Source organism: Carassius auratus, chromosome 4 (genome assembly GCF_003368295.1).
Source record: "Carassius auratus strain Wakin chromosome 4, ASM336829v1, whole genome shotgun sequence".
Classification (NCBI taxonomy): domain Eukaryota; kingdom Metazoa; phylum Chordata; class Actinopteri; order Cypriniformes; family Cyprinidae; genus Carassius; species Carassius auratus.
In genome coordinates this window covers 18,640,786-18,657,958 of record NC_039246.1, presented here as the reverse complement: position 1 = coordinate 18,657,958, position 17,173 = coordinate 18,640,786, and the positions used below count along the sequence as shown (strand labels likewise).

Genomic DNA, 17,173 nt, shown 5'->3' with positions numbered 1-17,173 from the left:
CAGGAAAAATAAATGCATAGAGGTTTGCAATGACCAAATAATGATAACTTTAATTATTGAAAGAACTATCCCTTTAGAATATTACTACAGGATACAAACACTAGATTTGCAAAGTAGGATGTAGCTTGTGTGAAAACTTGCACTTACTACTGAGAGATGTTTATGTGACTAAATCCTGACTCACAAGTGCACAAAGATACGCACACACAATTTGACAGAGGGCTGGGGGGCTGTCCACCCCTTTTACTGTCTATTTGTGTGTGAATATGTGGAAAGGTCAAAAACCTGCTGGGTTGCATACATGTATGGGAGCTTATGCGAGTGTGTATTCGTGCAAAAGGTCAGTGTCCTAAAACTGCCACTCAACAGGGGGCTTGACTTAAGCATGACTTATGCCCAGAAGGAAAGGTTACACTTTAAGGTACAGTCAATAGAAAGGTTTGTAATTTTCCTCTGTACCAGACAGAAGTACTTCCATTAAAAACACTGTCTAATGTTCCTTGATATTCCTGTTTAATTCAACAAGAAGGGAGAGGGCAGTTTTCCTGTGCAGATGACTGACAGGTCATGGAAAGGTTAAAAATCCTGCTGAGTGCTGACAGTATTATTATTTTTTTTAACACACACAGACAAACACGAGGCTGTCTAAAAAGGTTCTGTTTTTAGTTTCGGAAAAATAAGGACGGGAATCAGAATTTAAAAAATGTTCTACATTAAATACTGGAAGCAAATGTTTCTTTAATGTTTGAATTGTTAAAAATATTCTGACACTTAAACAAGTCTTACAGTATTTCCTGCATGAATGTAAATCAGCATGGGAAACAAAAAAAAATAAAAACCTTGCAACTAATGATGAAATTAAAATTAAAATTACCAAGTCTACAAAAGAAATAATGATTGTCATGCATGTCTCGTCAGTAAAGCTGGTTCTGTGATTAGCAGTAAATGTCCATCGCCTGCTTTCAAATGGAGCGGCACTTAATATACAAAGTCGTAGTTCGCTGACAAGCTACGCAATATCGTATTCAAAACCGCATGCGATTCATCTGCGATTATGACGCGGCTTGTCAGCGAACTACGGCTCGGTGTAGTTAGTGCTGCTCCATTTGAAAGCAGGTGATGGATATTTAGTACTAATCACAGAACAAGCTTTACTGATGAGACACGCATGACAATCGCATGCGATTAATCATGCAGCCCTAAAAAGTACTACAATAATCTTTAATGCAACCGTTTATGTGGAATCGGAAACCAAAATCGTTACATTTCGGACAATTTCCGTATTTAAAAAAAGCACACACTAACACTTACAGCTGTGGAACAGTTATCTCCCTTAAAACATTATGACTAACCACAACTGCATCGCTGCCAATAATAGCAAAGCATGACATCACCACTGTCGAAACCTGGCAAGATGATGATCTGATGAAAAACAGGGTTAAAGATTTTCCTGCAACTCTTGCGGCACCCAAATCTGGACAATATCACATCTGACAAATAAATTCCAGGCAACACGACAAGCCAATTTTTAAAGGAGTGTGTCTGGGGGTGCATGGATATTTGAATGAGAGCTGATGAGAAGTTTTGAAGTGTAAATTTGACATTTTTTAAACATGGCTTCAACATTAATCAAGCCACACAAATGATCAAGCATCAGAGAAGAGCAGGCAATTATAACAGCAAGACATGAGCTATCAACTCACTGGGGGACTGAGCGATGACAACACATACACACACACACTCGCACAGCAACAGCCATACAAAACCGAGAAAGTGAACCGGTGAATGTTACATCATAAGAGGGCTACACACACACACTCATTAAAGAGGTCAGACGTGATTCAGCAAGATTTTAAAATGGCAAACGCAGCAATGAGGAGTCATTAGAAATATGTGCACTAACACACACCCAGCCAACCTCAAAATTAAGACATACAAAGTAGACATGTGCCGGTATTCGGTAATGCGATATATCACGGTAATTAATATGCACAATATTATTATCGTGGGCACTTCTAAATACTGTGAATAATTACATATTACAAATTATTCAGATGCTGCCTGCTTGAAAAACGCTTGTGTGCTCTGATGTAAACAAGCACGCATGAGAAGCACATTTTGCAATGCATTCTGGTATGTGGTTGCAAAGGGGTGAAAATGTCCAGTAAATTTCATAAACTTTACCGGATTTTTTAAAAATCTTCCAGAAATTTTTCTGAAAAAATTGACAGGATATTTTCCACCTTTTTGCAACCCGATTCTGGGATAAGCTTATATGTAAAGGATGTGGTATTTATCTTCTAAGCTAGCATGATGTTGGGACATACTTTGCTTACATTGCATTCTTATAACACCACAAAATGTGGTCTAGGTAGACAGCTAGCTAGGTTTTTCAGCTAGCGTCCGGACAGAGACAAACAGGAAGACACGGAGAGAGCGGAAGAAAAAGATAAAGGGAGGGAAAAGGCTGCAGGAGTGGTATAATCAGTCAGGAGAGGTGGTGAGTTAAATGAACGGGCCTCTGTGTAACCGCACACTGAACAGTGCCATTTACTCTCTCTAAAGGAAAACTCGCACATTACACAGGCTGGCTTTCTCTCTCTCTCTCAATAGCATCCTTCACCCCATTTTTATCCTTGACTCTTCCAGTTCTTTCTATTCACTCTGTGCCTCTCTTTCTTCTGTAGTGCATTTGTCCTTGTGGCTGCTAGTGAATCAGTCAGAAAAGGTGCCGGAATTAAATCTATACAGCAGAGCTCACACAGATTTCCTTGCCTTTATATAAAAATAATAGCAGTCTATGGTATGTCACCCCTGAGATGAGTGTTCAAAGGTGCCTCTTGGTGAAATTGTCCATCTTTATCGCCTGGCTAAACTGTATACTTTTGCATTGTCTAAGGCAGCTGTTTTTCTTACCATAGCTATGCCATGTCAGTTGTTTGACTCCTGAATCCATTTCTTAGCACATACATCAGTATTTAATATCCATTGCTGTATTTATTTCTTAAGTTGCTGAGTAATAACAGAAAAACTGTACAGACAGCGATAACTAGAAAAATAAGTAATTCCAGCAATATTTTTCCTTTATAGTTATAGTTAAATCAGTGCGAGTAATTGCAAGCTTGTTGACAGTGCTCAAGCTAGAAGCAGTGCATTCTGGGTCTGAATGGCACTTAAATTACGGCAGAAGTGAGCCAATCTGTTTTGTCTTTATAAGGAAAGGAGGGTTTTTAGGTCACATTCAACCCTCTTTCTCTTTGTGTGTCCCCTGGGCTGACCCAGTCGAGCCTTAATGGTTGAACAACAATGAAGTGCAGTGATTAACTATACCACTAATGAAGTGAAAATGAGTCAACACACACACACAAACACTTTCACTGCTGAAGAGTTCAACCATGTAGGATACAACTGCTATGACTCTGTTTTTTATGCCAAACATTTCAAACTGCTTAGATAGATGTGCCAAGAAACCAAAATCTGCAATCAAAGTCTAAGATCTCCAAATAAACTCAACGTATCATGCATATTTACATTCGTTTTAAAGCTCTATACTCCTACAGCATGTCAACAACGGTCTAATTTGTGCTATTCTTATTTCTCCTGAGGCAATTTAGGAGAAACATCAGACAAAGTTGATACTTAAATGTAACATAACTGATATAACTTAAGTCCCCTGAGCTATGAAACAGCGATACGATTTCCTAGAGTAACAGTGTGAAAATTTGTGTATGTGTATGAGATGCAGACATCGGACAACATAAACAGCCAGACAGCAATGTGTCATGATTCCCCATGGAGAGGCAACCACATCTACTAGAGTAACTAAAGCTACAAGCACGGCACTCTTAATCAAAATACCCACTAACTTCAGCCACCTTTGCGCTGTGAAGCATTATCATAGCTTCAGTCGTATCAGTCCACAGCCGTATACATTCTCTAACTGTCCCTACCAGCACAATAACCACCTCTAATGCATTATTCACTGATCTAGTGCTCCAGATAAATACAGGAAACTGCCTCTGATGTGTGTATGTGTCACTTGTCCTGCTCTGTGGTTCAGTTCTATGTGTCGTTTAGTTGACGGGTCAGTAAAGCGACAGCACAATGACACATCACCGTTCCTGCATGGCCCTCATTGACCTCTCTGGTCCGATGATTGGTTGTATGAGGCCGCAAGTTGACAGTTGTGTTCTGCTACATTTTTATTCATTTTCTATATGTCAAATATAGTCATTGTTGTCACTGTAATTGTCTATATGTCAAATGTGTGTTTGTACATATAGCATAATTTCCTTCTATATATGGATCAAAGATGAGATGTCCCATTTTGGTGTACATATCAAATAAATTTTATATACACAGAAAGCATATTAAATGCAAGTAAAGTGTCTGTTTTAATGTTTCTAATAATTTGAAAATAATGTCAAAATATGGTTGAAATAATGTTCCCTCATCAGATACATAACTTACATACATAAAAGAAAATGTGATCATACTAAATTTGTTTTAAATTATTAAAAACTTCTTGCTGATAATTGGGTAAAACCTAGTGCTTAAAAAAAGTACAATTACAATGAATTTTAAGGACTGCACTGTGATCAATAAATAGTATTTTAATTTGTCTATTTTTTATTATTTGTTTTTTATGCCTGACAAGATTTCTTTTGGTATACGAACTATTGTTACACTGAATGATTTTTTTTCCGGAAATTATGGTGAATTTGTATAATAGCTATTATTTTTTGCTTAGAAAAAAAACATAAACAGGACACATTTTTAATGTATGAAAAAAATGTAAAGCTGTATTAAATATTTTATTGTTTTGCTGCTTGAAACCCCCTTTTTCATCTTTGTCCCATATAACAATTATATTTCTCACAATATTGCATAGTTTTGATCATTTAAAAATGTATATTCATTTATTTTAATTTTGTTTATTTTATTGAATTTTTAATGTAATTTGTATCATTAAAATTATACTTTTAATGAATATTCCTTATTTATTATATCATTTTTATTTCTATTTTTATTTAAAAGGCTTAAAATGTAATATTAAATTAAAATTAATACAAAATACATTATATAAATAAATGTTATTACTTTTGATAATTAAACTATTCATATTCTATATATATAATTTCCTATAGTTTATTAAAAATAATGAACAATTGAAATAATAAAAAAAAATTTCCAAAGATTTTCCGCATTGTTCAAGTTACTGACTCTTCTATACTTCTTGTACAAACACACAGTGCACAAGCAATACTAAACATATTGCACACCTTATGCAATTCATTGTGGATAAAATGCATTTTTTTCATTCTTTCTTGCTGAGAGGCTTTCATTACTTTTGTTTATTAATTAAAATTAAGCCATACCATTATTTTAAAATGTTTTGAGCAGCAACAATCACATTTCCAAATATAATACTATGATGCATCAATATGTGCATCATATCAATTTATAGCTGGTGACATCTATCACTATACAGAACACCAGATCCAATATGAGTATGTGCCATACGTCCAGATTTGGGACTCTGAAAAGTTATATTCAACAAGTCAGTCAGTTGACGTGTCAGTGAAGCAAAGACAACATGTCTTCATGGGTTCATCTCTGGTCCCTTGATTAGAATTACTTAACAACAGAATTTAATAAAAGCGTAATGCTACATCTAAAGATGTTCTAATAACCGCTGTGACATCCTCATTTACTTAAACATTCACCTATTTTCCACTTTTATCTCAGCCTCCACAGAGTTCTTTTGTATATTCCTCAGCACAAAGCTATCAGAGAACTCTTTCTATGAAACGGGTTATGAAAATAAAACAATGGCAGTTGCTGGGTGATATGATATGCCTTGAGGGATCTTAACGTTCGGAGTGGCTTTTTTCCACTTCGCTGGAAAACGAACCCACGATATGCATTCCCTGGGCGAATTACATAATCAACTTCAGCCCTAACCACCAGCAGATGTTAGCCATGTAATCTCACTCGTTCGCGTCCAAGTGAGACTGGCTCAGCTTTTCCGGTGCATACGATCTCTTTCATACACATGAATTTGTGTCTCTGTGCATGGCCGTGGATCACAGGGAGAATGAATGCTGCAAGCTGATTGGTTAAGCAGCAACACATGCTGACCTCAGCCAATCAGTGACGAGCGTAGCAGAACAATAAGGGATCCTCCATTTAAATGTGAATGCACTGCTATTATCCAGTTGGGCTTACGTGTGTGTGTTCATGTCTCTATCCTGAAGAGAAAAGAAAATTGGAAAGACAAATGACAAAAAAGAAACAAATGAGGTACAAACTAAATTACCAGTTTGGCCATGGTAATTATGCTGATTCTGAAAAAGCTGTTATTTTCCTCCTGTATTTCTGTTAAATGCATACTGAATTTGCTACAATGTTTATTGTATTTTTCCTACAATTTCTTTTTGATTAAATACTTTAGAAGTTTCATTAAACTATTTATTTAGATTTACACTTCTGTAAATCGAATCAAATAATCCCTAGCTCACCCCTAGCTAACAATAATATAAGTTCATTAGTATATAGGACTCCACTGTCAGTTGAATTGGCACATTCAAAATTTACTTTCTGCTTTCATTCAAAAGCACACGGCATTGCAGAATACAACAGAGTGCTGTCATATACTGGACATTTCAGCAAATGCAGCAGGTTACCTATATATTGCATGCGTACTTCATGTACTGGAGTAGTATGGCAGAACTCCATTCAGAAGATATTGAGTGTGTCTGTTTTCAGAGGGCAGCGGTATATAGCGAGCACACTCTCACTCAGACACACCCTGAGGGTAGGCACAGACAGAATCGCTCTATTTTGCCCTTAACAGCATAGAGAGGTCTGCAAGCTCGCAGTAGATCAAGCTTTGCAATAAAAAAGTCAGGCCTACTTTACAGGCGCAAACTTTAACTGAGCCTCCACACACACACACCCCAAATTCTATAACCCAGTATAACACACACATTTATCTTTCTCTCGTTACTCTATCATCACAGTCCCCACAGCAAACACTCCTGCATTCTTATATAACACAACTGTTTGATGAGAGAACGAGAGTACAAGAGAAGAAAAGCAGACATGCAGACTTGTGTGGATCTTGTATTTTTCCTCCTTCGCATCAGAATGCATTTTCCGGTCAGAGTCAAGGTTGGCCGTGACAGCACTCTCCCAAAAGTCTTATCATACGCAGTGGCCTAGTTTCTTTAAGGGGGAAAGAGAGACAGAGAGAGGCCCACTGGAAGCGTGCGCAAGGTGGGATCGGTGTCATACGCTGCTACACTCGGTTGAGCATTGGAGAGGCGTCAGTACCGTAACTGTCCAGAGGAGGTGAGGTCTGTCTCCTCTACCAGCTTTGAGATCTACCGCTGTGCCCATGGCATCTCCTGGCACAGAGCCCCGCGGAGCTGTTTGCCCATCTGGGAAGCTGGCTGAGGGGTTAGGGGGCTTTGCGGCAGCCACGGTTGATGACCTGATGTGATTTAGGTGAAGTGCAAAGGCGTACTGGGGCTCCCAGTGATGGGACATGAAAAATGTTTCATGAATATTGAGCTTAATTAGCATGGAAGTCTCACACAGCCACAATTTTGCCTGTCGAGATTGAGCTGCAAAGTGTAGCGGGCATATTCTAGCCAAAAAATGCCCACTTAAACATGAAGGGGCAGACTGACTGTCCAGTTCTGCTCCTGGAAGGCCACGGTCCTACAGAGTTTAGCTCTAACCCTAATTAAACAAACCTGAACCAGCTAACCAAGGTTTTTAGGATTGTTAGAAACTTCCAGGCTGGTGTGTTGGTTAATGTTGCCAATTCTGTGGTTTTCTAGTGGAACTGGGCTACTTACTTACTGTTGCCATTGGTTATTTTAAGTTTGTGGGTTAAAGCAACCCCCAAAGCCCCAGAATCCCGTTTCACTGGAGGGGAGAAACTACTCTCCATACCAGTAGGTGGCAGTAGTCACCAGAAGACGTAGAACTAAGCATATACAAATAGATAACCACAAAAAATGGGCAGACAGATGCTCAACGACACTCAAATATGGCCGACAAAGTCTCTGAGCCCATCAGACTGAAGCTTGCCATTTTGAGTACGTACTTGTTTCGTGTTCAGTATACATCAGACAGTCAGCGAACCGTCTGTCGCTATTAACATACTTTTGTTGAGAAATAGGACAAACCCACATAAAGGGATTGGACACCGACAAACCCACGCACATTTACACACAGGTGTGAGGTGTGGATTAGCATGTTAGAAAGCAAGAGGCGAGCTGAAAGAGCTTTTGCTGAGGGCTGCCAGGTTGTTGAGTCCCTGTCTGTGGCGTTTAAGTGTATTTGTGTGACTTTTAGCGCAGTGATGGTTGCCTTTTAAACAGGCAGCAGAAATAAGTCCTCAAATGTTTCCCATAATCCTGCATTCCGCTCCCTCTGGCTGCAAATAATGAGCTCTCCTTCTGAAGAGCCCAATCAAACAAGTAAAACATTTGAGAGAGAGAGAGAGAGATAGATAGAAAGAAAGAGAGGGAGAGAGAGGGAAGACATGATGAGGTTTGGTATGAAAGGAAGCAGAGAGGATATAAAGATTATGGGAGATTGAGGACAGAAAAAAGTTAAAGGGAAAAACATGAAGTGGCGGAGTGAGCAAGGAAAAGGAAGGCAGGGGAAAGGCAAGGAATGACAGAGGGAAAAGGTCCACGGAGACTCATTGAGGTAAGCCTTGGCTTTGGCAAATGTAGCCACGCAGATGGAGAGAATAAATATTGGACAGGGATCTCACATCACTTACAGAGAGAAGTGGGGGGGGATGTTTGGGAAAGAGAATAATCAAAAGGGAAAACAAAAGAACGATCCAATGCAAAACACATCAGCGCACACAAGCAAGTCCAGATTTCTGATCATTCGAGCCACCAAGTCAGCTTTAAATGAGTAATGTGTTCTGCATGATCGGCTATAAAGCTAACAGTGCTCGGAAGCATTTCCTATGTATTCGTCTGTCCAATTAATTATAAAATAAATAATTTTTCCACTTTACTTAATGGATAACATACACCCTATATAAGCAAGCATGTCATGTCAGAAATATTGCAGGACGATTTATCTACCAAACTGCTTAAGGTTATTGGTTTGTTCAAATCAGTAAAACTGGTTATGAGCAATAATAGCACCGTCTACACACCAATCAATTTCAATGATAAGCTAAATTCCTGATTGCAGGAGATACACTGATGAGAAATGGGTGTGAATATCAACTAATTTACAACAACTCAAAGCAGATAATTAAATCAGAGTCCGAACTATCTGTTTATAGCAGAATAAAAATGCAGAATAGGCCTATATGATCAAATAGCCGGGATTGAAACTGACTCTCTGGAACGACTGAAGTTGAATTGACAAAAAAACTTGTCTCCGGTTTTGGGTCTCTTCAAAGCAACTGGATTTGATTTTTTGTTTTTTATCAAAGGCCAATATACACCTCTGATAACCATTGTGTGTGTGTGTGTGTGAGAGAGAGAGAGCGAGAGAGAGGGGGGAAGCAAGAGATTTCTATGGTTCCAAGGCCACAGGGGAGAATGTTGTTCGTCAGGTATAAAGAACTCTAGACAAACACTCCTGCCTTGACTGCAGTCAGCTTTTCAGCAGCTGAAAGCCATCGTCACGAGTGCACGCGTGACCATAGACAGAAAGTGAAACACACTTGTTTCTCAATGCAATCAGAGAGTGGAGTGTGCATAAGATGAAGAGACCGAGTAAATGAGAGAAATGAGGAATAGCGACAAAGTAGTCTGCAAATACAGACAAAAAAAAAAAAAAGTTGCAGTCCTCTAAATAAGTGCTTCGCTGCTGATCTGTTCTGATTGGGTCTAAAAAGGATGCAAATCATACATAGTCATGCACTGAACAGAAAAATAAACAACTAAATACAATCTGCTTTTAAAAGGGATGCCAAATGCACTTTCTGTTTTGTTGTTAGCATTAGCAATTGTATATCCCAACAGATTCTGCAATACAGTTTTGAGGAAGGAGGCAAAGGTTCTCGGTTTCAGTGGCCACAACATCCTCTGGCCCCATCAATTGTCTCCTTATCCATCACTTTCACACATATTGGCCAGACATGAGTGATGCAGTACCTGATGAACACACAAATACACATCACAACCTTATAGAGCTGAAAACATCAGCCTTGAGTTTAAAAAGCTAGTCTTATTCATTCACTTTTGGGACATCTATAGGACTCTCTGCCTAAAACACCAATGGGACCCACTTTCGATGAGGCTTTTTGACTGGGATGTCAGCCGTTTTAAGAAGGAAGTGATTGCATTTTGATGAAAGATTATGAAGACAAACTTATTAATAACATGCACCGATGAGTCACGCACAAAAAGACCAGGAACGCATATTAAGAAAGTAAATATTGTCAATTTTGATTACATGATGACTTCAGGGTTGGCTGATTGTGCGTGTGTGTGCCACGGCTCCTCACACTCGTTAATCATCCCTTTATCTTCCGGCAATTTCTGGAATGAAACTGCTCCCTGTAAGCACTGGAGGCATCTCTACCCTCCCTCCGTCTTTCCGTTCTTCCATCGCTTCCGTTTCTGTCTCATGCTCTAGGTTAACGGCAGATGTGAGGAACCATTCAAACAGGTCATGAGTCAAAGGTTACAGACTTCCCCGAGTTATGAAGATAATTGTGTAAAAAAAAATATATATATTTGTCTGCTGAAGGAGAAGAAAAAAAAATTTCAATCTTGCCAAACAATATAAGTGTTTCAGAAATCAAATCAACTACTAGAGATGCAATTTTCCCACATATAAAACTAAATTATAACTTCCATTAACTTGACACAAACTTCTTTTTGTGCTTATTTGTGTCATTTATTTTTTACATTTTCATTCTTGAAAAAGTTTTTCTGTGTGGAAGCCCTTTCCACGTTTAACCAAAAAGTAATTGTAGGATAAAGATAACAGTCAATTGTGAGAGTCCCTATTGTAAACTATAAAGTTGAGGCAGTGAGTGAGTTTTGGATGAGCAAGAAATTAATAAAATCTAGTTCTTTTCAGAAATTTGCTTCAATTTGCATCATATTTGCCAAAAATATAACTGAATCACAAACGTCCCCCGCCCCACCGATCCTCCAACACATCCTCCAGTGGGATGGAAAACAAGTTCAGTGAACCCCACACCGGAACTCTGATCAGCCCCTCTCTCTCACACAATAAGAGCTTCTTTGTGTCCTGGAGGACTGCTGGAGTGTTCTCAAATCTAAAATTAAGTTAGCCTGTCAAATGACTTCACTTTACTGCAAAACAAAAAGCTAGAGTCCAGAATCAACAACAGAGTTGGCAGCTGAAGTGGCTTACGACAGGCTAAAATGTAGACTGCACCGTTGGGGATTTAAAGGACAGGTGTTTTATATTCCCGCTCGAGTGTGTGTAATGTTTTTCTGGCAGAGAGGTGAGCGGCTTACCACGTAGTGAAGAGAGAGATTAGCAAGTATTCACTCGCTGGAACACGGGCCAGCTGGATGCTGCCCGTCCACCTTCTTACGTGTGTGTGTGTGTTTGTAATGGGAGACTGATAGCAACACCTTGTCACAGAAGTGCAAGTCCACGCTAATGGTGAACTCGCCCGTCAGCGAATTCACCTTCAAGTCTCGATGTGAGAAAAGTGGCACATGAGGACAGCAGGAATAACATAAAAAAAATAAATAAAATAAAAAAATAACATGTCCATTTAATTCTGTGTATATGTTTTTAGCATTTTAATTAAGATTGTGTTACTATAAAACTAGGAGCATTTCTTAAAGCCTAGCCTATACATTGATCAACATTGGTTTCTGTCTTTAAATTAAGCTAATTACAACAAAGTAACCCCTCCCCACAAATTCAAAATACAGATTTGGCATCTTTATAAGCGAGTGAAGTCATTATTTAGTCTCTTCATATACTGTTTGTAATTTCGCGGGTTTTTTTCTCTCTATTTTTCTCTGAGAATGTCTAAAGTTGTTCCCAAGTGTTGTTAGACATAAACAAATAGCAGTGTCACACACTATATCCACTGTAATTGGCCTGTGGGTAGAAATAGTGAGGGAAATGTGGAGAAATGGAGAGAACGGGACGAAATTCTCACCACAAAACAAGCGCTCATCACCCGTTGGTAGTTAAAGGCGAGCGGACGTAAGTGGGACAGCGGCTGCGTCTGTGAAGAGCTCGCGCTGCATCAAACTATCCCTCGCGCCCCGCAACACTGCACTTTAAGTGAATTACGTGTCCTGCGCGTGCTCTAATCTGATTTCGGCAACACATGCCACGTAACAAATCAAATTTGAAACAACCCAGATACAGAGAGAGAGGGGTGAGAGAGGAGGGGAGTCGGTCGTTGCGCATTCCGACGGGTTAAAAGCAGACACGGAGCGGCGCATGTTTTCAACACCGAGCTCGAGCCATCTCAGTCACATGTCTCCTATTCATGCATGAGCTGACACTGCGCTGCGGATCATAAGCGTTCAATGTAAAGCAATTATTTATGACACTGATGCATGAACTATTATATAAAGGAGGAAAAACTGTAAAAAGGCACGATTTACAATATTTTTGCTCCAAACGGATAAATGATATTATTACAATACATATGGCCTGCTATAAATATATTTATATATATGTATATATTTACACACACACACACACACACACACACACACACACACACACATATATATATAGGCGCGCGTTCAGTTTTGCGAGTAGCCTATCCCAAGTTCTTTATATTGCACGCACTTTTTACTCAGATGTGAAATTGGATTGTTACATTCAAATGCTTTTCTCGCAATAATACACTGACTACTCACTGCCACAGTTTGCCCAGGCACTGCAGATCAGTCTACTATAACAAAACTCTGAGACATGATCCGGACTGTCCGATGACGGAGCAATAAAGCCGACGTGTTTATTTCCCGGATGCGTTTGAGAAGCGACACAATAAATGCAGCTTAAACCACAAACAATATTACATGTAGTACCATCAGCCCCGTTATCTGATCGCTGATAACACGCGCGGCGCAAACACACCGCCGCCGCGTGCCCTATTTGTCAACACGCTTGCGCCGATGACAGAAGAGAGCTGAGAAAGCAATGAGATAAACAGCTAAACGCTTACATCCTTTCTCCGGCGCTCAACAACCGTCCCTCCACCATCATCTCGGGTAGAAAATCCAGATCGTAGGACGAAGTCATGTTCAGGCTGACCGTGCTGTGCGCCGCTGACTGGATAACGCCCGCCTTCCGCGCGATCCTGCCTGCCGAGTTTGGGCGCGCGAGACGGAGAGGGACAGGTGCAGCAGCGCGAGCGGTACTGGACACGCACACACTCGCTGCGCTTGTCACATTCTTTTCCGCTCACCCATTAGAGTGCTTTTTCTCAACAGTTACTTAAAAAAAACCTTCTTTCTCACAGACAACCAGCGCTCCGGAGCGTCAAGCACCGGGAAGGGAGAGGCGTGGCTGCTCGAGCTGCTGCTGCAGCGAGTTTTTAACCAATGCATCTTTGAACCTTAACAGCCAGTCGGCTTTATAGAAATAAAATAATAAATAGAAGTATCAAAACTGGTAAGACCTTCATCCATTTTTGGAAACAACAAAAAAAGATTTTTTGAAGAATGTTCATGCAGCTCTTATCCATAAAATGGAAGTGGATGGTGACTGGAACACTATTATTATAACAAACAAATTACATATATTCAAATACAATCCAACAATATATGATGTTATTTCATTAGTTAAAGGGATAGTTCACCCAAAAATGAAAATTCTGTTCCAAACCCATGACAAAAGAAGATATTTGGAAGAATACTGGCAACCGGACATGATTTATATAGCATGGAAAAAAAATCAATAAAACACTATGGAATATGGAATACTATGGAATACCTCAATGGCTACCATCAACTTTTTGGTAGCTAACATTCTGCAAAATATATATCTTGGGTGTGTTTAACAGAATAAAGAAACTTATAGAGGCTTGGAACCAATTTTGAGATAAATGATGACAGAATGTTCATTTTTGGATGAGCCATCCCTTTAAACATCTCCAGTCCCTGTTCACTGTAACCAGGATAAAATATCTCAAACTGAGCAAAATATTACTTTCGTGTTCAACAGAAGAAAGCAAAACCCTGTATTTTTCATCTTTGAGGAAAAACTATAACATGTATATATAAAGCAACCTTGCGGAAACATGCATTGTTCCTAATTATTGAGATTACCATAAAGTCGTAGACGGAAATGAGGTTGAGCGCTGATAAAGGAACCTCTAGGTATTGAAGATTTATTGCATCAGGGTATTTTTAATGCATCGGATGATGAATGCAATACAAGGCGCATCCCCATTTTACTCCGCTCATCCGTTCATGCGTATGAAAGAGCGCATTTTCTTTTTGTGGATAATTCCCCTCGTGTGCCCCCAGGGGAAGAGGGTCTCGAGCCATGGTTCTACAGAGCACGTGCAGGAACTAGGTCATGGGAAACACGCTCATGCTTAATGCATATATATACACACACAAATGATGGGGAAGAAGAGGACGTCGTGGCTCACATTCTGTAGCACATAACCAAGTAAAGTAAAAAGATCTGGGGATGCACAGCCTAAATTAGGAACCATTAAAAACTACATTGCTTTGCAGTTTATGGTTTAAAATTGACCATGGTAATTAGATAACAACATATTAAGCCAAAAGCTTCAAGACAAAACAAAAATCAATCATGGCCCATGCTTGTCTTTAAAGCCCAAGCGCAATGAAGGATTTCAGCTGTCACTGAAAAGCAGCTGCGTAGAATTAAAGTGCAACAAACAGCCAAATTAAACCAGCTTTAGCGAATTGCGATAAACAAAACACGTGTTGTGGTCTGTTATGACCTGTAGCCAACAATGTGCTAGTATTTGCAATGCGTTCAAGGGAGGTGTTTGTGTATGCAAGGATGCACAATCAATATTTCCTTCTTACTGTAACATTTATGAGAAAACGGAAAACAAAACTAACCCTAGAGCCAGATCCGTAGAGGCAGTTTAGTTCTAGGCCAAGATTTCTGTAATGATTTTACACAAATTATTATAACATGCAAACAGCCACTGGGGTCATCTTTCCCTCGAAGAAGCACTTTTGAATTCCGCCTCCAGCTTGGACAGTTGAGCAAAGGTGACTCATGCATAAATAAATATATAAATTAGTAGGTAATATACAATAATTTCCAACGTTACATTAAGTCAATATATGTAGGCCTAAAACCGTCAATACAAAATATGAGTACTTATACAGTCCACTTCCCTAAAATATCAATTTGTGCATCAATTACACAGAAAATATAAATAAATAAATTTAGGGTGAAAAAAAGAAAAATAAACCCATTGTGAGTTCTGGACAGGTTTATAAACATTCCGCTGTTCTCACACAATGCCAGATCTGCTACCTTGAGCAAATATACCATTACATAATGGATTGTGCAATAAAGAAGCAATTTACGAATGCTCGGCATTGCTGTTACGCATGTTATGGAGATGATGAATTCACTAAATGGGCTTCTGTTTGGAGAGAATATTCAGCTGTAAACCCAAAGACATACAGTCAAAGCTTACACTGAAGAAACAGGGGTGAACATGAAGGAAAGGACGCATCGTAGACTGCTAACACACAATGCTAGCACAAGTCTTGTTGTATGTGTGCAATAGACAGAATATCTTTGATCAATAAGGTGCATTTCCATACTGTACAAATGTTTTCCAGGCCTTGAAAAACTAGCTCCTCGGTTTTTAAATGCACTCCTTTTCGCCAAAACTAAGTCCCCTGAAGACATGGCAGCCAACCCGATATAAGTAAACCCAAACTGACTTGAGAGTAAAACATTGACGCAACTAAGCACATTACTAGATAACCTTCGCAGAAGTAAACAGTGCATAGCACACTTTGTTTATAGTCTTACGATAAATCTTACTTAGCTTTAAGTAGCTAAAATGCAGCGGATTTTAGGGGCAAACGCAGAGCCAATTTTCTGTCTTTTCTGTAGCAGAAACACACTGGGAAAAGATGGCTGGCACCCTGACTGTGGGAAAGGGGCAAGAGGGATAGTAGTAATTTCTCTGGATAACCCATTTTACTGATATCTGGCAGTAGCGGCGACAATTTACGTGTGGTATTAAGCGGCTTAAGCAGTTCGGAACAAGAACTCACGCCACAGACCTTCATGTAGCCCCCTGAACATCCTTCAATCTTTCTGGCTTCCTCTTCTGTGTCCTTCTCTTGGGGTTAAGAAGTCTGATGAAAGCACTTAAGGGCTGATATAATTCTCTCTCACTGAAGATAATGGAATTTAGCCACAAGACGTCCCTCATATGGTCTCGCTCTTCCTCGCTGTCTCTCACTCTCTCTCACACACTCAGGTCAAAGGTTTCCCTGTTCTTCCTGCTGCAGTTGTTATTGTTACCCTTTTACTTTTCTCTGTTCTTTCATTGTCATTTTTTGTTCTTCTTATTCTCACCTTCTCTCCAGGGGTTTCGGGGTTATAGCCTGAATATTTTCTCTTGCCCTGAACCTGCTTAGTGCGTTACTGTTGCCTCACATTACTGTGAGTAGAGAGTTGCCAGCTGTAATCTTAATGACAGTAGACCACTGCGAACATATGCAGCAAGTGGCAATATGGATAACCTACATTTAAAAAAAATACTAAAATACTTTAACACATCTTTACATGACATATCTGAAGATTTAAAATATTATATATATATATATATATATATATATATATATATATATATATAGAGTTTATCTTGCCTTTTATGATTCATATCATGATGCATTACATTGATAACCTACAGAAAATCGCTTTTATTTTGGCATAAATGCCTTGGGCTGAGCTCCCAATGTCCTTGCATGCTCGTTGTGCCCCGTGTTTTGCCTCATTTTTTTGTAGACCTTGTTCTTTGTGTTCTCTCTCTCTCTCTTTCTCACACCTTCTCTTTCTCTATGCATCTACCCCTTGGGTCTGTACCCAGCTGGCCTATAACACTTATTGATTGACCACGTAGGAGGAGAGCAAGGATACAAGAGAGAAAGAGAGAGAGAGAGAAAGGCAGGCCCAGCAGGCTGCAATGCACGGAGACAAAAAT

General features: G+C 39.4%; 1 protein-coding gene across 23 annotated transcripts in view; it reads right to left on the bottom strand.

The window, feature by feature from the left end:
• The window catches only part of LOC113061565 (CUGBP Elav-like family member 2), a 138,752-nt gene that overhangs the window by 65,846 nt on the left and 55,733 nt on the right, over window positions 1–17,173 (bottom strand). For 3 of the 23 annotated variants that reach the window (XM_026230837.1, XM_026230933.1, XM_026230953.1), the window contains exon 1: window positions 13,175–13,477. The exons of the other annotated variants lie outside the window; for them this stretch is intronic. In XM_026230837.1, coding sequence (XP_026086622.1) covers window positions 13,175–13,251 — 77 coding nt within the window. In that variant the 5' untranslated portion in view covers window positions 13,252–13,477. Of the gene's footprint in view, window positions 1–13,174; window positions 13,478–17,173 lie in introns of those variants that run through there. 23 annotated transcript variants of the gene reach the window in all.